Raw genomic sequence first — 22545 nt, 5'->3', positions numbered from 1 at the left:
GTTCGCTCGAGTAACTTCCTGAAACGGCCGTCATCGCCAAATGCGGCGGTCCCACGCTCCGACGCCAGAGCAGGGAAAACTACCAGGAGGATGGCCATGCTGCACGCGTCAGGGGAAGATAAGAATGAGATACCGCACAAGGTAACATGTCAATGCAAACACAACTGACATCGTTATTTAAAAGACTGACTCAAGCCACCTCATCGCCCGCCAACACATCTCTCTGCCCATACAGTCACGGTTTAAAAGAGCCCTCGAGCAGGGCACGTCCACCGGCGCGCGAGGCAGAGCAGCCTGTAGCGCGGTCTGGTGATCCCGCAAGACCTGGCCGACGGCCCACGGGACCCAGCCGGTCGTCTCACGAGAACCGGCCGACCGTCCGGCGAGACACGGCCGGTCGTCTCACGAGACTCGGCCGACCGTCCGCAAGACCCGCGCCACAGTACCGTGCAGACGATAGAGAAGTGTCCGGTGCTGGACAGGGTGGCGTAGTCCAGGCCCAGCAGCACCACGGCCACGTACACCAGCATACAGCCCACCACGGTGATGCTGTTCAGCTTCGGGCTGGACAGCTTCACCTGCCTGAGAAGCGGACCAACGACGCGGGTGAGAGAGAGACAGGAGAGGGCCGTGTGTCCCGTCGGCAGGCCTCAAGTTGTTTGATAACGCCGGTTTCTGACCGGATTGTATTTTATTATAGCTTCTTCTGACAATTCAAATTATTCCAAAGCTTCGTGATGAATGGGAGAGCTTGTCCTGAAAAAGAGCCCAAACCTCTCATAATAATGATGACCTCGCCACACTGTAGGTCGCTTTGCGTGCGCTCTGGCGGGCTTACGACCGCGACGGCTTAAGTCCCAGCTATCGCAGTAGCTCAATACAGTAAACGCCGCGTGCAGCGAGACTTGCAAACGTACACAATTCCATTAGAGACTGCAAGGGTAAAGGAACGGTCTAGATGTAATGATCTCATCATTCAAAAAAAACTGCACTTGCTGAAAGCATCCTTTTCAAATGTATACGAATGAAGTTGCGAAATGCGTTCACGGTTCATTTTGTTACATATTTCGTCTGAACCTTTGCATTGGATGGATTTCCGGATCCAGGAATAACAATTTCATGAGCCCTGGACCCACCATCCGATCGCGAAATTCGAAAGGTTAAAGGCAGAGTTTTGTAGCAAAAGCTTAGCGCGTCGTACTGCTCGACCTGGACCGTCCTAGTCCTGACGTCGACTGACCTTTCGAGCGGCCGCTGCCACCGGCCGCAGGCCGTCCTAGTTACGGGAAATTGCGAGTGCTTAAGTGCTTCGCCGCGAGCGGATGAGTCCTAACACCAGCTGAGCCAACTGACAAGCAGCCAACTTTAACCAACTGTGCTGTCGGAAAAGACTTGTTCTCGTCTTTTTTCGTCGTAGGGGGTCTCTACACTGTCACAAGTCTGCAAAGTTAAGGCCTTCGCGTGGGTGCTATGGAAGGTGAACATATGGTTGTGACACTTTTAGAAAGGTGGTGGTCTATAACGCGGCGGCTAAAGAGAGCCGCAAGAGCAACAATATTTCAATGACCTGGGATTAATAGGCGTTAAAACCTACATTTCAAAACCATGGACGTCCTGCTTAGCGTCCACTCTGTGGTACTTTGCTTATGGCAGTGTTCCACAGCAAGACATATGCACAATATATGCAAGCTTTCCCTTGTTAATTGTACCCTTGGCTGGGCAAGCCTCATTTGGGAGTCGGAATATCCCGCTTGTTTTTGGTAAAAGTAAAACAGAAAAAACCTGTTCAGTAGAAGACTGCATATGCTACGTCAGTAAATATCTCGTCATCAGTGATTTTTCAAAGGGAAATGAAAAATCATCACCCTGTTCTCTTGAAGAACCATGCCCGCACGGAACACCGTGAATTAGTTCACGGTTGAAATGTCTCAATGGCGGCACAGCTGACATTGGCGTCTTCCCTCTCCTCTCATCTCCACGCCCTGCACCGCGCTACCCCACTTCATGTGCTTGTAGTAGACGTTGAAGGCGAAGAAGACGCCGGAGAGCCAGGACGGCCGAGCGAGGCCAGGCAAACGATGGCAGCAGGGCGGCGCGCGACACCGTCACCACGCGCGTCACCAGCAGCCGGCGCGCCACCGGCGCCTGGCCGCCCGGCCACCAACGGCGGCGCAGGCGGCGCAGCCCAGCTCCAGCGCCGCCGGCCGCGGGTCGTACAGCGCCACCAGGCTGAGGTTCCCGCCTGCCGGTCACAGCCCCGGTCGCAATTCACCAGACGCACCGACCCCGCGTCGATTTAGATGCGCAGCGACAGAATTGTCCTCTTTATTGCCCTATGCTTGTCGGTGCAAGTCACATACCATCACCAGAAATGAAATTGAGCCTTCGGGACCGTTCGCAAATTGAAAAATCCGATATTGCCTGAGCACAGCCACAGAAAAACCCAGCAAAGCGCTGGAGAGAGATAGCTTGTCAGAGCATAGCAAGCCACTGAACGCGAGGCCGTAAGGTCACTTCAGGTGCGGGTTGCTGCCGCTTCGCACGGGCGACTTGACCCTCTCACCTCGTAGCTGATAGAAGGCGCTGAGACCCCTGCGATCGGCCCCGTTGAAGCTGACTGGTCCCTGAAACATACGCTGCTGATACGGTTGCGGTGGGACGAGAACGAGACAGACGACCCGGGAGGCGAAGAAAAACGGGGAGACTGAGAACGCGCAGCGGACGAGAACGAAACGACCACCCGGGGAGACGAAGAGAAACGGGAGAGGTGATAACGGCGCGGCAGGACGAGAACGAAACAGACCATCCGGGGAAACGAAGAGAAGCGGGAGACTGAGAACGGCGGGAGAGACTAAGAACGGCGCGGTGGGACGAGAACAAAACAGACCAACCGGGGAGATGAAGAGAAGCGGGAGACTGAGAACGGCACGGTGGGACGAGAACGAAACAGACGAACCGGGGAGACGAAGAGAAGCGGGAGAGTGAGAACGGTGCGGCGGGACGAGAACGAAACAGACTACCCGGGGGGACGAAGAGAAGCGGGAGACTGAGAACGACGCGGTGCAATGGGAACGAACCAGACTTCGGGAAGATGAAGAGAAGCGGGAGAGTGAGAACGGCGCGGCGGGGTGGGAACGAAACAGACTTTCCGGGGAGATGAAGAGAAGCGGGAGAGAACGCCTCGGAAACGCCAGGACGGCATACAACTTTTCGGAGAGAAAACAGAACGGTGACGAGAATATGCAGAAGGCGGGAAACGGGACAGAACATTTTCGGAACCGGACGAGAACACGTCGCGCATTTCGGGACGAAGACAGGAAAAGGTTTATTGAGATACGGCAAGTCACAGCCGGGAGGAGACGGAAAACTTAGAGGGGGGGGGGGGGTGACTCCACCAGTAGAACAAAACATCTCGAGAAGGGACGGGAACGGGACAGAAATCTCCGGATGGGGTGAGAACGAGAGGCAGGCCAGAACACTCTGCAAGAAGAACGGAACACGGACCATCAGAAGTTGCGAAACCAGATCCAGCAGAGACCGACTACGGCAATCTTTCAAGAGGATCTAAAATGCGGACGCTGGTTAGCTCGCACGCCATTGTGACTAAATGTGCAATAACTACTTTGACACAATTAGTATGGCAGCCGTAAAATGGGGAACCCACTCAGGACAATTTCAGGTGGCCACATAAGTTTCTAACTAAATCAATGGAGCGCAACGACCCTTTCCCAACTTGAAAGCACGTTTTTTGTCCCTTTTTAGGTTCACCCTCGCCTTAAATGTTGATTTCACGATCCGGCTTTCGGCAAATAATCTGCCGATTATGAAAAGTACCGATATACATCAGTGACGAGTCACTTATCCGCGATGTTTCTTGTTCTGGCTTGTTGTTACATGTATTCGTTTGAACGCCACATGTTCCAAAGAACCCAGTCAGAATCATTTTAAACTTTCCTCCACCTTCCCTCCATGTCATAAGTAAAAGATGAATCGCACAATTCTCTGCACACCGCTCTTCATAGCCAGCTTCCCTACGCCGATGTCTCGTTGAGTTGAGCAGCTACAATGTTCACAGATCAATTCTGTTGGTCTACCACGGCTCGCTTTCAGCGTATTTGAGGCGCACACACAGCCGCCTATGGTCCATCCAGATTTTCACAAGACTGCAAACCTTTATCAAGCTTCAAGCCAGGCTTCCACGCCGCCAGCAGCCACAGCTACAGCTCATACTCGTGAAGCGGGGGGTTATCCCTGCACCACATCACCATACCAGCGTACGGTAGCCTCCGAAAGGAAAACACGAAAGCTGGAGAGTTGCCGGCTGGAAATTGCTGCGGTGTGATTTAAGCGTTTGCGCCGCAGCGTTCTATGGAGAATGCACCCATTTACAAATGAGATGTGAACAAGCCGTGGCAAGACTAGCGCTCCTCCCACACTCAGCAAAGGGAGCAGGCCCTGATCAAGAGCAAGGCGGAATACGAGAGCCGGCATGATACAACAGACAAAGTAAGGACATGGCCCAGCCTGGCTCCGCGCCGTCCTCATTCAGGGTCTGCACTTGTGTACGCAGCCGGCTGGACGGACTCGGTGTGTGCGTGGGAGGGGGGGGGGGGGGGGGGGGGGGGGGGGGGGGGGGGGGGGGGGGGGGGGGTGGGGGGGGGGGGGGGGGGGGGGGGGGGGGGGGGGGGGGGGGGGGGGGGGGGGGGGGGGGGTGTGGGGGGGGGGGGGGGGGGGGGGGGGGGGGGGGGGGGGGGGGGGGGGGGGGGGGGGGGGGGGGGGGTAGGGGGGGGGGGGGGGGGGGGGGGGGGGGGGGGGGGGGGGGACGGAGCGTGTTGTGTTGTCATGTCATGAGAGCCGCGCCAGAGCCTTCAACTGCAGTAAGCGATTATTTGAGTGACATTAGAAATTTGGACGGGTTTCCCCCACTCTCACCCCGCCCCGTTCTTCTCAAAGCGCGTGAGCCGTCTTTTCTTTACGCAATGGGTTCAGCGCTGAATCAAATCAGCACCGAGCACATTGTGATGCATTCTGGGCGTCACCACAATAACGTGTACCGCATATCAATCAGCAACGAGCACGTTTATGGCACATTCCGGGCAGTGGAATATAACTGGTGTATCTCGCCAAGGATGGAAGCCAATATATTGGAGTTCGTGGAAAGCTTCGGGCGCGGGTTTATCGAAGTCATCGCACGCGGTATCACGGGAAGGACAAGCAGGCGCAGTCCGACCAACGCCAGGCGGGTTTCACTGGTAACTGTGTCATACATGTCATGTCATGTCATGTCATGTCACGTCTTGTATATGTACTGACGCCATGCAACACAGCAATCGAGGCATCTGGAAGGACCATTCCATGGCAGCTATGGTTGCTGATAGGTGGACGCGGATTAGATGGCGACCGGATGGGTTACTTGGTCTTAACCTTGCCTCCAACAGAGTGATGTGGCATGGTTTCCTGGAGAAAATGTGAACAATTCAACAAAATCGGCCGCCTTGCTACTTTCACTCTCGATTTCAACCGTCGTATTATATGGTGGCGTAACGCAAATATGGCTGTAATTATTAGCTGTTTCAAGCTTACCCTTATAAAACGCAAATAGCGTTACAAGCAATGCAGGGAGGTTCTTACCATGCGTAGTGCTCACAGTCTTGAAAGCCAATCTTGTGACACAACCAGGCATAACTGTAATCGCGCCACATTTGCCCCCATGGTCAGACAACGATCAGCTGGTTTTGCGATATTCCTTTCTCGCGCCCCTTTTCTCGCGTACAATAACCGCTAACACTGTTATGTTTGGCGGAGTCCCGGTGAAAGATTCATCGTTACCTGGCCAAATACCCACGCCGCTATAGAATTTCAAGCAAACAATAAACAAAACGCAGCTCGTTTCATCACCGTAACATTAAACCCCACGCATTCTAAGAACAGATTCAACTTATTTTCCATCATGTCTGATGCCTTCAGCTCTGGTCTCGAATGTCGCTAATTTTCTGCTTATAGCTTCGCTTTACTGTTATCGCGCCGAATGTCCCCCAAAGAGTCCGGGACTTCTTTATACCGCCTTTTAAGCAACACACATTTCAGAGCAATATTTTTACAAACGGCTTTTTCACACCTCAGAGTCATCCAGAACAATCCACCAATTTGGAGGCGCCAACCTCTCACTTCGAACATTTCAAGCCGGAGGAAATCCACGGATTTACTTTACGGGCAATGACGCCCCGCCTAAGTCCGGTGGTTCCGGAAACGAAGGTGCTCATCCAGCGAAGTTGCTCGATGCATGCTGATCACGTGCGAGGCTATGACGTCACGGTCGCCATGCCATCGATCCCGTCGGGGTCAGAGCTGTCCACGGAGAGAACAGCCCAGTTATCACTACAGAAATCAGCCCTCTTCCCCTGAGGCTCCTCGAAGCCCGAATTTGGGAACTAAATAACAAAGAGGGAGAGAGCAAGTAAATAAAGAGGATGAGAGGAAGTATTGGTAAGCTCACAGTTAGCATGGAAGAATTAAGATGCTCGCAAATAACTGAGATTCCAAACTTAAATCCCCAGTCAAATTCACAGAAACCGCTGTCAAGTTGAACTGAGTGGTCTAACCATTACACTGCCGAACTTACCGAGACGTCGGTGAAGTTGAACTGAGTGGTCGATACGCTGCACTGACGAACTTACTGTGATGCCGGTGAAGCTAACTGAGTGGTCACACCACTACACTGTCGAACTTACCGAGACGTCAGTGAAGTTGAACTGAGTGGTCGAGCCGCTGCACTGGCGAACTTACCGACACGCCGGTGAAGTTGAACTGAGTGGTCGAGCCGCTGCACCGGCGGGCTCTTACCGAGACGCCGGTGAAGTTGAGCCTCTGCGTGGCGCGGAACAGGTCCCGAGGCCGTGTCAGCCCGGCTGTAGTCGAACTGGTGGAGAGAGCGGCTGAGGCCGCGTGGCGCGCCCACTCGCGCTGGGTGTGCCGGAGCGCCAGAGCCACGCTCCACAGAGCGTCATAGGCCAGCGCGGCCGTGCGGGTGACGGGCACCCGACGCCGCCGCAGCCCCCGCCGAAACGCCCCCGAACTCTTGCCGGACAAGGAGCCAGTCAGAACGGCAGGGTAGTGGCTCAGGGCGTCCCTTCAGCCCTCCCAACCTGGGCCCGGAATCGACTGGCACGGCTCATGGCGTGTCGTTCTCTCAGCGCTGTCCAGTCATTCGCCCTGCTTCTCCTCATCCTCGCTTCCTCGTGTGTCCTCGCGACGACATACGCCAGCCAACAGCGGGCTTAAATGCCCCCGGCGGAGCCCCGTCCAAGCGCCGAGCGCCCAACACGTATCACGCATACCCCGTTCTGGCTGTTTTTTGCCAAGCCAAGTGATACCAGGTGCAGCTGGGGCAGCTTTTGTCCCTTGTGACCAGATTTGACTTTGAAAAAGGGCCACACGATTTAAATCTCGATAGAGCACAGCTTACCGATTTGGGAGGTCTTTCTGACGTCGTTTTCTCCCAAAGGTGTAGCCTTTTAAGTTTTTGATATAGCCGCACGGGTCAGCCCAACAATGGCCTTCATCCCTTTAACCTGGTATGACATACTGCAGGTCACACCTGTCCCCTGTTTAGCCGCACCCGTCTAATAACGACTCTTCAGAGCCGTTTTTGCGCATTGTCGTTGCATTCTGAGATTTGAAGCCATAGGAGGGGCAAATAAGTGCTGATATGGCCACCAGGACCCCATATGACTTGCCGAAAGACACACCCATCATGGTTCAGTCACACTCATCTGATACAGTTTGAGAACATTTTCCGATTCTATTTTTGTTGTCGCCCTGGGTAACATAATTTTTGAGGCCTCTAAGGCACCCCTTTTTCGTACCGCACTGCCTCAAGCTGGAGCCGGCTGCCGCCGACCATCAATCACCAACTCTCGAACACACAGGCAGCTTGTCCAGAAACTTGACGACATGCCTGCCGCTGTGCAATGCCATGTTTTAACGAACAATGCTGACGTATTTTTAAAATTAAGGAACCCAATAAATCATTAAACATGTGCAACTGTGGTAACGTTGTTGTCACCAAATGATAATTGTGCCGTCAATTTGCATCTAATCAAATAACAACCATTTGTTTGAACAATTTATCAGTAACATGCATGATCAATAATCATATTCGACTTATTCATGATGCATTTTGTCCAAGGTATAATGAACCTGTGTGGATTCAGCCAAAGAATGCTGATAGAAAGCAGATTTCCTTTTTCTCAGTTCGTGGATCAGCATCGTTAAATTTAATAATCAAAACTGAATTTATCATCGACGCATCAGTTTGTTTTATGAGCTGGTTTCCATATGTCTAGCTGACGCTCAAGCATAGAAAAGGTTGATTGTAGTACACTCTTACTATGGTGCCCAAATAGCTTAACATTTTACCCAAATTTGCCGTGGAGACCAAAATTCGTGCTCAGACCACGAAAGGCTGCGCGCACTCTGCAAATCCTAGTACTCCTTTCCCTTCTTCTCCGGAGGACGTCAATGCCATTCCCCGCGTCTGCTCCCTTTCAACGTTACTTTCCCCTCCCCCCCTCCATCCCCCCCCCCCCAAGAGGCGCCGGCCGGACCCAGTTTGGCAACAAATAGCCCGACTAATTTCCGGAACCAAGCTTCGGAAATGGGACTCAGTCTCGCGTCCCCCCAGGCGGTGTGTCAGGGTCACATCCGAGCCGCGGCCGGGCCGCCACGACGTCGGGGGAGGCGACGGGTGACCCTCCTCCCCAGGGGGAGGACGGGGGTCACCGCGACCGCCGGGGCACTTTGAGCTGGCGGCCCGGTGGTTGACGCGCGCGGCACACACGGCTGCGCTTCTTGTGCTCTCGAACTGTCCACGCCGGCGCGGCGGTCTGTTAGCGCCGAGTTAACATTTGTCTTCGTCTCTGAATCGGACGCTGGGCGCCAACAGCCGCTGATGCATCGCCAAACAAGCGCCTGGCGGCCGAACTGCCCGCCATGGCGCAGTCGCTCAATGTGTCATCAGATACGGTGCTGGAGGGCCCCCGATGCCATCAGAGGCTTGACAGTCTCCATCACCGCCGTGGTCCGCGTGACGTAAATCCAAAACGTGCCACAACAGGAAACTTTGCGGACGCATAGCTCAGAAGCTAGAAGGGCTTAGGCGTTAAGAAGGGCAGGGCTATGAACTGCGCCGGACGATCCTCTAGATGGCTATTTCAGTTAAAAACCCCATACGAATGTGGAACACTTCTTTAGAGCGGGACATAGCTGTATCTGCGAGCTGGTTGTCGCGGCAGATATTTCATTACGCGAACACATTTCACCACCACATGAAGAATCATCGTCTTCGAAAATTTTCTGACCTTTGTTCCCAAACAAGGAGCAAATAATAGTTCATACTGTTTTCTTTCCAAGTCATGCCTATGCTGAGCAGGGGAAGACGTGCGATCTGTTCAAGATCCACCTTAGTTTACTTGATTATAACGTTTACAGCAAGAATAGTGAGACACATGCAGGACGTTGAATTTCTACTGGATGTTCATAAGACTCATGCACTATGCACAGTTCCCATACATATTGCGCTATTAACGTCAAGGAAAGACACCCAGGATGCATAAGCGCCCACAACACGAAAGTACCGTTTTGGTTGGCTGTTACAATGACATCCAAACACACTCATGGAGCGTGTTTGCACACTTATTATCCCGCTCTGGTCTGGGACGAACATAATGCGCGCGATCACTACCATCAATACATACAGTCCCAAGGCCAGTGTGTCATATGCCATCCGATAAGGCTGAAGCGAATGTCTGGAAGTTAACCGAGCACGCTGTCCCCGGTCCGGTGGTGAGATGCGGGTGGGTGGACCACACCACTGGTCACGGGGAGCAGAGCAGCGCCTCTGCGTTTGGCGCAACTGCCCAGGGTAGGCAGCTGGGCTCCGACAGGGCTGCACGTTGAGCTCAGTCCGTGACCGGACGAAGCTGGCCAGTCTCAGACAGGCTGCACGCTGAGCTCAGTCCGCGACCGGACGAAGCTGGCCATTCTCAGACAGGCTGTACGCTGAGCTCAGTCCGCGACCGGACGAAGCTGGCCAGTCTCAGACAGTGAGTATCAGAGCCAGTCAGACAGTGAGGCTGCACGTTGAGCTCAGTCAGCGACCGGACGAAGCTGGCCAGTCTCAGACAGGCTGCACGCTGAGCTCAGTCCGTGACCGAACGAGGCTGGCCATTCCCAGACAGGCTGCACGCTGAGCTCAGTCCGCTACCGGACGAAGCTGGCCAGTCTCAGACAGGCTGCACGTTGAGCTCAGTCAGCGACCGGGCGAAGCTGGCCATTCTCAGACAGGCTGCACGCTGAGCTCAGTCCGTGACCGAACGAAGCTGGCCATTCTCAGACAGGCTGCACGCTAAGCTCGCTCCGCGCCAGCGACAGAACGAACGCCCCGTAGCGCCTGCCGTGGCCACTCCGGCCGCCCCTCCCCTTTATCAGACGTCCTCTCCACGCACCGCCGTCGGCCGTAGCTCCCGAGCGACACAAACACGGAATCGATCAAGCATTTGGTCCGGCGGCGGCGGCGCCAGCGCCGTCGCCTCCGGACGGTAATAAGCCGGGCTGCGTTGTAGACGGGGGGAGGGGGGGGGGGGGGGGGGGGGGGCAACGAGACAACGCACGCAAGGCCGCACCTCCCGCAGCGCATAGAAGACCTGGGCCCGCCCACACTGTCGAAGGAAGTGGGTCAGGGATGGGGAGCACAGCAGGACAGATGCGGAAAAGATGTCACAGGTTTGGTGGCAGCTCTGTACTGGCCTGACGTCAACCAAGAGGGGATGTTCGGAGAAGGCGCTACGCTCTGATCTCTCTGCCCCTCTGCTGATGTAGCTTTGCTGCCGCCGACGGCTTTCATTAGAAAATAATGACTTGATATGCGTATCCGTAAACATGACGCTCCAGCACATCGCGTGATTACGAGGTTGGATTGCATAAGAGATCGGTGGGGAAGGGGGAGGGGGGATCCATTCCCCAATGCACACGGCAGCCTGTTTGGATAGCGGACGGCTGTGATTCCCGACCGGGGATCGGAAAACACCCGTGGAGCTTTTCCACAATCCGGACAGAAGGCCTCGGCGGGCATCGATACAGCGTGGCGTATCGTTATAGGTCACGAAAGATGAATGCACAAGTGTGTCAATCTGGAGGGTAGAGGCATCAAGGAAATTGAATACAAAATACAGACCTGGGGTGCTTATTTCGACCCTTCATTTCTCGCGTCTACGACTAAACGAAATCACAGGATGCAACTTGTGGCAACTACCTAATCAGAGGTCGAAGCGCTTGCTTACTTGGCAACACCAGCTGGGACCATTCTGGGACACTGTAAAAAGTTCAAAGAGACGCCGGAGCGTCTTGAAAAAGCTCTTCCTCCGCCCCGCGGTCTTGGCCGAGTCCTCAACCCCCTGGGCTAACGTGCGGACGGAGCGCTCCGCTGGCCCGACCGCCCAACGCATTTTCGGGCCTGGCCCGGGCCTTTCCCATATGGCTTCTCCGCTCCCTTGCGGAAACATCCGGACGGTTCGGTTCCCGCGCACATTCCTATGGCCATGCCCCGCTCCCCCTTCTGTCCACCCCCCCCCCCCCCTCCCCCCTCCCCCCCCACTCGTCCACATCGACATGGCGAAAGCTGTGTAGGAGACAGGACTGGGGACGCTCGGACGGAGCAGTAACAGCGGTTTGCAAGGGGTTGAAACTTTTTTACCCTTACGAATTCTGCATCCGGTTTCATTTTTTTTCGGAGAAAATAATGCCACGGTATCGCGTGTTATGACCTCAGTTTAAAACAAATGATATCTGAAAGAAGGAAGGGCTATCAAAGTTTCATGTAACCCCTTATTGTATACAGAAGGGAAAACGTGACTTATTGTTGTCACGACGCTGCACATAACTAGATGAAAATATGGCAATTGACGACATAATAGCGTCACACGCTCTTGTTCACAGCGCGCTCGTCGTGCTCATCCGCTCATCGCGCGTTCTCCTCATCGCGCACATCCTTAGACCACATTTGCGCGCGTGTGAGGTGTGCGCGCCATTGCCCGGCGTGCTTTGCCGGGAAGTAGGAGCGTTGAGCGAGGGGCATCGAGCTGGAAGATAGAAGATCTTGTCCCCCCGCGCGCGTTTCTCCATTGCCGATAAGGATCAGCTTTTATTAGCCGCGCATCAAACTCGTGGAAGGCCCACACGCATGAGCCCAGGATACCATATCCATCACGTCAAAAAAGTGAGGTGTGGATATGATGGATGTCTTTTCGAAGGTATGCGGAAAACCTCAAGAGACACACGGTCAACAAACATGGCTCCAGTCGTGTTGCGCTAAAAAAAAATGCGAGTTTGGTGCGGGAAGTAGATGGCAGGCATGGACGCCACAGAAAAGTGGGCAGCCAGTAATTGGGAAGGTAGGTTTGGTTCACACCAGCCATGCCTTCATATTCCTGTTGTCTTGGAGGTCACAAATGTCTATCATTGGTGTCATCAAATCATCAAATCTGTATCATCAAATGTCATCTGTTTTCTTTTGCTAGCAGTATTTATAGCACACCCCAGCTTCGTTTACATCGTGGACTGAGTATGAAACATGCAGCAGGTGGCAAAGCAATATAAATTTGAGTAAATATATTGCTTGTGGTATTTTCGGTGTCCGAGTCCTGTTTGCAATGCGAATTTGTCCCAAATGACATGGGAGGTGCATCCCAACGCCTGCTTCCCTCATGTCCAAGGAAGCTCAGTGGTTAAACGCGCCCAGAAACACCGTGCTTACAATGGGGTGAATTTGTGAGAATACGCCTTTTAGATACTGTGTAAGAAGATAATTCAATCTAAAAATGTTCAGAAGTTAATCTTAAGAGTCTGTTTTCTTGAATGAGCTTTGGAGACAGGCTGTGGGCTCAAAAAGGGATGTTGGGAGACAGTCCAGCATAGTTTTCGAGTTCTGCACCTAATGGAGACGCATTTCCGGTACTGTTTGTTAGTGGTAGAAGAATGCGTTTTCTATGTGAGTGTCCATCCGCTGCCAGCTTCTGCGCTGGCCACCAAGGCTACAAAACTAAAGCAGCTACTCGTCCTTTTCCTTCCCACTCACATCCAGACGGCGATTCATATTGTGTGTCCCAGCCGGGGCCTCGACAGAACTGGACGCAAGAGATGGCGAACCAATGTTAAGGGAGGGGAGCTAACTGTTTGCCCAGTCCGGGGCGTCGACGGGACTGGACGCCAGAGAGGACGAGCCAGTGTTCAGGTAAGGGACCTGTCTGCACAGTCCGGGGCGTCGACGGGACTGGACGCCAGAGAGGACGAGCCAGTGTTCAGGTAAGGGACCTGTCTGCCCAGTCCGGGGCGTCGACGGGACTGGACGCCAGAGAGGACGAGCCAGTGTTCAGGTAAGGGACCTGTCTGCCCAGTCCGGGGGCGTCGACGGGACTGGACGCCAGAGAGGACGAGCCAGTGTTCAGGTAAGGGACCTGTCTGCCCAGTCCGGGGCGTCGACAGGACTGGACGCCAGAGAGGACGAACCAGTGTTCAGGTAAGGGACCCGTCTGCCCAGTCCGGGGCGTCGACGGGACTGGACGCCAGAGAGGACGAGCCAGTGTTCAGATAAGGGACCTGTCTGCCCAATCCGGGGCGACGACGGGACTGGACGCCGGAGAGGGCGAACTATTGTTCAGAGAAAGAAGCTAACTAGCACTCACGTGGACAAGGTATTTTGATTAAAGGGACCCTACTGTTAACACAATGGAGTCGTCGTCGGCGCGACGAGGGCATTCGGGCGCCGCCCCAACGGTGCCCCAAGGGCCACGGGGGCACCGCAAAGCCAGTCTTTTGGTCAACAACGTGCCTCTTCTCCCCTCTAGCAGCGTCCCGGGGCAAGGCTGCCCGAGGCAAGTAATCAGAGCCAATAAAAGGCTGCATGGCTGCGAAATGCACCCATGCGTCTTCATCAGTCAACTCCCATTTGCCCGCACTATCTCACAGCCGACTGATGGAGAGATACGTTAACGTCGCTTCAGCTGCCCGCCAGTCGGTGACAGCCGTGTTACACCGAATTCTTCCTCTGGATGTTCGTATGATCGCCCTCTGGATGTCCGCATGATCGCCCTTTGGATGCCCGTATGATTGCCCTCCGGATGCTCGTATGATTGCCCTCTGGATGCCCGTATGATCGCCCTCTGGATGTCCGTGTGATCGCCCTCTGGATGCCCGTATGATTGCCCTCCGGATGCTCGTATGATTGCCCTCTGGATGCCCGTATGATTGCCGTTTGGATGCCCGTATGATTGCGTTCTGGATGCTCGTATGATTGCCCTCTGGATGCCCGTATGATTGCCCTCCGGATGCTCGTATGATTGCCCTCTGGATGCCCGTATGATTGCCGTTTGGATGCCCGTATGATTGCGCTCTGGATGCTCGTATGATTGCCCTCTGGATGCCCGTATGATTGCCCTCCGGATGCTCGTATGATTGCCCTCTGGATGCCAGTATGATTGCCGTTTGGATGCTCGTATGATTGCTCTCTGGATGCCCGTATGCCCTCTAGACGGCCCGGATGCCCTCTAGACGGCCCGGATGCCCTCTAGACGGCCCGGATGCCCTCTAGACGGCCCGGATGCCCGTTCAGATTTCCTGTCTCCCGCGGCTCGTCTTACCGTACGGTTTGCTGCGACCTAACCACGCGTCACTGAAAGCTTGCAAAACGGCTTGGGTGATAAACTCCTTCGCAAGTATGAAAGCGACGAGAGACAAAGCAAAGCGACAAAGCGACAGCTTTTTCGATGACAAATGGTGCAACGTGCTGAAACTCGCCACGGGTTGAGTCTACCCGCAATCGTGGGTAAACTAGTGGACTGGATTGGACGGGATCGAAGCACGCAAACTACTGGTTACGTCAGGATTGCATTTCAATACCGGCCAAGCAAAACGACTTACTTAGCTTACTTAAAATAAACTGATGACTCCAGCGTCAAAAACTCGAATGGCACAAGAAACGGTTAGGATGAAATCGACTTCTAAAATCTCGCACGGAGTAAGCCTCACTCAAGGCTGACATGCAAATTTGAAACTAAGTGTGACACAATCATTTTCACCATATTTCTACTTAATTTTGCTCAAATTTGATGAACTTACACGGATTACTTCGCGATAATTTTATTTATTGTTGCAAATTAGATTATCATGTTTGCTACGACCATATGAGCCGCTATGTATTCGAGATATGAATAAAAGTGATTGGCAGTCAGATAGGTTCTAGATTGGTGGAGTGGACTAGACTACAATGCGGAAAATTAGATCTAAAAAGCGCTTTACAAGTGTGACACTATCACGTATCTAGACACTAGACATTTAAGCAAAAACGTGCTCACGTGGATCAAGGGTGGTGATGGTCTCAGTTGGCATTACCGTGTTTCAAATATGCTGCATCTCCGCGCTGCCCTTTCTAAGTTTCTGCGTACTGCATCCATCAAAAGCTCAACAAAGACGTCGTTGAATTATGCAGTGCTTGGACCATTTGATGTAGTTTATTCAAAGGGAGTTTTATATATTTGTATTGAGATTCAAACTGAACTAACCATTCGGCGCAGTTCACAGCTCCTTCCTTCTTAATGCCTAAAACTCTCTAGTTCCTGAGCTATACGCCCGCAAAGACATACAGACCATTTCGTGCAGACTATTTCAAGGTCATTTACGCATGCATGACACCATGGCAATGCCATTCAGGTCCAGCCACTCCATAGGTCATGTGCCGTTCAAGATAAAGAAGAATTCCAACATCGAGCCGTTCAGATCTGGTGTCCGTGAGCATGATTTCAAAATAAAGTGGATGTCAGTTGGCTCTTAATCACTGTTGAGCACGCTGAGTAAGTTTCGGTCACTGCTAGCTATTACAGACAAATAACTGCCTCCGAATAACTTAAGAATAACGCCATAACCGGATATGTAAATGCAAGGAAAAAGCTGAAACTCACGGTAATGTGCAAAAACACCAAGAACAAGGACATATACATGAGCGCATAAGGATAGTTTTGCTCACCAAACACTTACGGCACCGCCACTGTCAGCTCTCGCCGAGTAAATTGATTGCTCTTTCTATTGCTAGCTATACGTGATTGCTAAGGTGGCAATTTTGCACGGCAATTTTGCCAGCGCCTCAGCGTTATACAAACACTCCATGATGCAATCAAACAATGACGTAATGATAAACATTTTTACTTAACATAAATATTGTTGTCTAGAGCATTTTTTCAACTTAAAGGTATACAAATATTTATACGTCAGCTTAGTTCGTTATATCCGATGTTTGATTCAATATCGTCAAATGTGGAACATTGCTAATGTAGCCAGAGAGTTGCATTTCTTCTTTGGCGATTTCACCACAGCATTTAACACACCGCCGACTTGATAGCCGGTATGCATAAAACGCTTACCAAAAATGTAACGGAATAGTAGAGAGAGAAAGGAGAGCAACTAGCATTGTTCGAACATCCCCTCCATGAAAGAAATTATCATCTGACGTGTGCTAGACGACCAAGCGGGGCTCCAGCTGAGCCCAATAGCAAACGTCATTTCGCTGCGCGGTGTTTAGAGCAGTGCTGTGCGCCGGGTGTAAGGAAAGAGGGCTCCATTGAACTTGATCAAGCTGAAGAGAAAAAAGTGAACAAGCAAGCAGATCGGGTGGACTCGGATTTCGGACCACCTGTCCAGCTACGCTCGTTCGCTCGTTCATCTCCTACGCCCGCATTACAACGTCCGCTGCGTCCATCGACCTGTTTAGACGTCCATCCGCCGACCGGGGCCGCAAGGTGGACGTGCGCGCGGGATTCACGGGGGACCATCCGTGCCAATTTGCGACTCGGATGGTCAACAACGGGGTTTGGCCGAGGGGATGAATGTTGGTCACATGAAGCAACATGAAAGAGACACACACAATCGGAAAACTGATTGTCCCACAGGTGCGTAAGGGCGTCGTAATGCCGCGAAAATGAGTGCAATGGACATTTTACAGCTGCAACGCACAGATATTTCGTGCAGTACGAAATAGCATACGCCTAATGTTATTACAATTAAGTACTGTAAACAGGGAATCACATGGCTTGGGTGATTCAGCTACAACGTGACAGCTAACGATGGTACAACCGCCTGACGTGCTACTCTTATCACCCCAGCGACTACACAACACCATATTCGCAGATGCCACGTCACGCAGGCACTATCCAACGCTGGTGACCCACCTAAACGCAGGACAAACAACAGAAACACAAAAACACCGATGAATTCCATCCGCAATCGGATCAACAGCCCGCGAACTCTCCTTGGTGTGTTACCAAGAGCGCTGGATATCACGTGCCACTGCGGATGAGTGTTACAGGCAGCAGTCGCGCGCCAGGTTATAGGCCGGTTTCGTTTGTATGAGGTGAAGCTCTGTAAAATTTACTGTTTGAAACTTATATGCGCAATAAAATGATGAGTTCCTGATACAATGTGGTGAACTATGACTAAACTATCCATCACAACCATGAAACTGCGGTTACAGTTACTGCACGATCATGTCGTCGTCGCAGTTGCTTGTTTGTGATGCACGTTTGAAATGCATAACGCCGGCATGATGCCGCTGCAGGCTGCTGCTATCGTTTTTAGGTAGGTGTAAGTAGGAGGAGGTAGGAGGTAGGATTTAGGATATACAAATGTGGCATACACGCACAGGCATTGCTGAACTGAAAACTGATTGTTTACCGGTATTCAAGGCGTCACGCCATGCATACGATACTTTTTGAGGCGCATTGTACGTCCGCTCGACGCACATGCCCATACCCGTACACTGACACGCATGCAACGATCAGCAATGTCGGTACATGAAGCGGCCGACACCGCATACTGCTCTCCAAGTTAACGCGTTTCAGTTCGTGTCGGTCTCCATTTTCACCATTATGAAAGGCATTTTGCTTCTCGCTTTGCAGCTTCTTGCCTTTATAGGTATCAACTAGATCTAATGTAATCTCATCGTCTCGATCTTTGAATTCCAATAAACTGTTTGGCTGACAGCGCAAGCATGTTCACGCTTGTGTTTTGGCGTAACATTCCAAACAATATTATGAGTTCCGTTACTTTTCCTTGTTCCTCATCTGGGAGTTTTTAATGCATTCTAAGAAATAGTCCGTCCAAAAATATCTCAACATCATAGCAAGCCACATATAGATGACCTAGTGTATCCACCTGACCACGTTGGTTGCAAAACGGATCTGTAACTGTGCGTCTTAAAAATAGGTACCTCATATTTCGGTAATACCTATGCATTAGCCTATCCTGCATTGTTTGTAATGTCATCGATAAGGTCATTTCAAAAGATGAAGCATGCAAGTTTGCCCATTTAACACCAAACTTGATGTTTTTTTGCCGCCCAGCGATTTTGTGCTGTAGATATATGCTTCTGTTATCCCAACACGTATAGATGCTTCCACTTTTTGTCTTGAGTTGCTTTATTGTTTTGTCTTACCTTTAAATGACGCAGGAAAGTTAGCGGAGTTTTTGTCAGACATGAAAGGTATATCTCCATCTCGCAGCACAACCTTTCACTGTCTCGGCATGGCACGGCCCCACCCTACGCATGTCAATAAATTTGCACACCTTACGGGATGTTTTTCCCTTAATACTTTGTAAGTCAGTACGCACTTTCTATGGTCCACCAAATCCCCGATAGTCTTGATGCCGTTTGGATATACAGTTGCATGAATGATGGGACTTCCATTCACCGCTAGATATACATATATATATATATACATATATATTATATATATATATATATACACATATATATAATATATATATATATATATATATATATATATATATGTTATGCCAGATATGTTGGCTGCTCACATCTTTCTATTTGATGGGAAAAACGTGAGCAGTCTTTGCAGCAACATTTGATAACCGTTCAACCAATGCATAGCTGTAGATGAACTTAAGTGTATCTTCTAGCCGTATGGGTGGATTCTAGCAGCCAATATTTTGGCGAAAGGTGCCTCCCTGGCGCTTCCTATTTTACTCATCCATGCAGCCCTGCTAAGCTCGATATATCAGTGACAATATTTGCGCTCTTAAGTCCCCTTCTTATATGATTTGGAAAAGCGTCGCCTTGGCTACCTTGGGAAGACGTCCTCGTCATAGAAATTTCCTGGTGAACCCTGTCTTAATCAGTTTTATCAACCTGGTTGGTTGTCATCAGATGTGTCAGTTGCGAAATGACGCGGGATTTTGCCACTGCAATAGCACCCTTAAGTATGAGGTAGCGTTGTGGTGAGGCGTTTAGAGTTCGCTTTATCTTCCCAAAGCTGGCTCCACATGATCTCGATGACGCGCTACGTGCTGAAGCTTTGCCTGAGATTCACTGAGTGTGGCGCCCCTGTTTTAAAAGTGCAATACACGAATATTATCGCTTTCTAGTCCATATTAGCACGGGCCCGGGTGGCCGGCTGGATAACCTTCACTCCGGTGGAGGCGGGGGGGGGGGGGGGGCAGTTTGCACCTCCGTGGGATCTCGGAACTAAGAAAGCTAGAGACACCAAATTTACGGGGTGCTGACCTGTACGTAAACTCACTTTGGTCAAAGTTTGAAGTTCCTAGGTCATGACCTTCGGGTCAAATGGGGCCAAACAAGGTTAAATTTCCGGTCGGTCTTCAAAGTGCCCCCACAACCTAGATAACTGTTTCTAAGCAAAAGGTCGCATGCTCATTTAAGGACATGACCTTGTTTGACCTTTTGAAGGTCATGGTGGCCAAATTCCCACGGAAGCCATAATCCACGAAAGATGTGTAATGCGGTTCCTGTTACCAATAAATTCGAAATGAGCACCAGAAACTATCGCATACAGCAAGCCCCAGAGTAATACAACAGGCTGATTTTGACTTCGGCCTGACCTTCATACCTGGCCTTAGGTCGATGTAATTTGTTCACTCAATATTTATGTTGCCCAATCAAGTATCTTAGAGATGTATGGCTTCGTCTAACACTCCGTTGTTGCATCAGGCTGAACGATTCCCTAGAAATTGACTTCGCTGAAAACGTGGCCTGACTTTGACCAGCCATAGGTCAACAACCTTACAAGGGACGTCTAATTTGTTACACCAAATGATCCGCTATTCAGTTGTCTACAGCTATGCACAATTTGGCGCAGGTACGCTGCGTTCTTTGGGAACCATTCCGGAAAACTTTTGGGGGGTCAATTTACCCCCCACCCGAGCGCGTGTTAAGAAAAAGGCATACACCTCACCGGATCTAAGCGTTTTACAGTTGACATTATCACGCACTCAAGGGGGAGAGTCAAATTGACCCCCCTCGAAGGTTTTTCCACCCTTATTTCCAAATGGCATGGCTTGGCAGCGCTAAACTTTGCATGGCTGAAGAAAATTGAACAGGTGATCTTTTGCCGTAAGAAATTACATGCAGTTTGTCAGGTCGCTGACTTGGCCATGTGCGTCAGCGAAGGGCATTTCTAAAAAATCATTGAATGTGATGCAACGACGGAGTGCTAGGCAAAGCCATACGTATCTGAGGTAGTTTCTTAGGCAGTAAAGCAATTCAATTTTGAATTACCTTCAATCTCACTGGCGTGGGGCTGAAGGTCAGAAGGTCAGAACATGATCAAATCTAGCCTGCTTTTTTATTTGACAGCTTGGTCTTATGGGGTAGTTTCTGGTGCCCACTTCGAATTTATTAATGAGAGGGACCGCGGCAAACATGTGGTCCATTTTTTACAGGTCAGAGTAGGTAAATGGTCTAAAATGACCCAGGTCAACACTGTGTTTTTGGAAGCATACTTCCTAGCGCAATCCCTTATGCTTATTCGAATGGCAGAAAAGGAGCAATCTCGTGGGTATTTGGTCACCGTAAGCTTATGGAGGTCGAAAATATCACTGACCTCGTTGACCTTTTGCTTAGCACAGGTATCCAGTTGCAATGCCGTTACATAAGGGGTTCCGGGGGAACTTGAGACACCAATCTGGAATTTGGCCTTGTTTGACCTTATTTGACACCAAGGTCACAACCTAGGAACCTCAACTTTGACGCGAGTGAGTTCAAGTACAGGTCGATCCAAGCCATTAATTTGGTGTTTCTGGCGCTTAGTTTTCGAGATATCAGGGCATTAAAGGACCCTCCACGCCAACTCGGGCGAAGGGCATTCAGTCGGCCACCCGGGCGCGTGTTATGACAAACGCGTACATCCCAAATTCAGGGCACTCGGACATGATGGGGCCACAGGCCTGTGGCGCTCGGACGTGCTATGCGCCAGCGGTGCCAGCCGCTCTCCGCTCCACGTCGGCTCCCACCAGGCCGGAAACGGACCGGGCGCCAGCAGTGCCAGCAGCTCTCGGCTTCACGTCGGCTCTCACCGGGCCAGAGACGTGCCATGCACCAGCGGTGCCAGCCGCTCCCAGCTCCACGTCGGCTCTCACCAGGTCAGAGATCGGCCAGGCGCCATCAGTGCCAGCCTCTCTCGACTCCACATCAGCTCTCACCAGACCGGAGACGGGCCGGGCGCCAGCGCGCGTCTCGCTGAAGCTGTCCACCAGCAGGAGGCCGGCAGTGGCGGCGCGCAGCTGGTGCGGTCGGCAGCCGCTGTCGGCCGGCCGGCGCCACCAGCGCTCCGCCACGCCACCGTACAGCAGCCAGGCGTAGTCGTCGCCGTACATGCCCAGCCGGTACGCCTGCGGGGCAGAGCCGCGGGCTCAGGCGCCGGACCACGCTCTGGGAGGGCCACGGATGGGGCCGGACATCACCGGACGTGGCGGGCCACGATCAGCACCAAGACAGCGGTGCGGCGTCAGGAAGACAGCGGACACATGTGAACATTGGTGCCCGCCAGACACAGGGACACCCACAGGTAACTATGAAACGTCAGGACTTGTCATGCACACATGGATATGAGATCGAACTGGTCCGCTGGAAAAATGGCCGGCAACTTTGCCAGACATTGAAGAAAACCACCCCAGCCTGATAAAAGCCGAGCAACTGCCTGTCAGTTCGAGAGAAAACAAATCGCGGTGATATGCATGCATAGTACGTTATTAACGCTGACGCGTTGGCGAAAATAATGAAAACTAGAAGAGAGTGGCGATGATAGAAGAGCGACGGTAGTAGAGCGGAGCGCCAGACGTTCTCTATATCCGGTCGGGAAAACAAATCGCTGAGCGAGTCATCTCACTTTAGCCTCATATGCGCAGCACGTCAGCAGATAACATTAAAATGGTTGACTTCCTCTCGGACAACGCTAGAATGCCACCGCTCAAGGGATGAGCCATCTCTCTCACCAATGCCGCGCCATTTTTTTCAACAGCATGCGCGGCGGCGAGGTTCTCAGGCCCACATCAGGTTGGCAAGCAACGATTTAAAGGGGCAACCGGAACACAAATGATTTTGTGGCCAGCGGATCGCAAAAGTACACCGCGATGCGCTGTTACAATTGGTGCCAACGGCACCGCCACAGAGAAGGATTGCGGTTGGCT

The 22545-nt window shown here is 51.9% G+C and overlaps 1 protein-coding gene across 1 annotated transcript in view; it reads right to left on the bottom strand.

The window, feature by feature from the left end:
- Window positions 1-2510: 2510 nt before the first annotated feature.
- The window catches only part of LOC119107978 (gamma-aminobutyric acid type B receptor subunit 1), a 97687-nt gene continuing 77652 nt past the window's right edge, over window positions 2511-22545 (bottom strand). The window contains exons 7-9 of the mRNA XM_037231566.1: window positions 21667-21747; window positions 6787-6867; window positions 2511-2624 (exon numbers count right to left, since the gene is read on the bottom strand). Of these exons, the coding sequence (XP_037087461.1) occupies window positions 2511-2624; window positions 6787-6867; window positions 21667-21747 (276 nt within the window). The remainder of the gene's footprint in view (window positions 2625-6786; window positions 6868-21666; window positions 21748-22545) is intronic.

The sequence above is a fragment of the Pollicipes pollicipes genome, unplaced genomic scaffold (genome assembly GCF_011947565.3).
Source record: "Pollicipes pollicipes isolate AB1234 unplaced genomic scaffold, Ppol_2.1 Scaffold_6686;HRSCAF=7923_pilon_pilon_pilon, whole genome shotgun sequence".
In the NCBI taxonomy this organism is placed as follows: Eukaryota; Metazoa; Arthropoda; class Thecostraca; order Pollicipedomorpha; family Pollicipedidae; genus Pollicipes; species Pollicipes pollicipes.
This window is presented reverse-complemented; position numbering and strand designations above follow the sequence as displayed.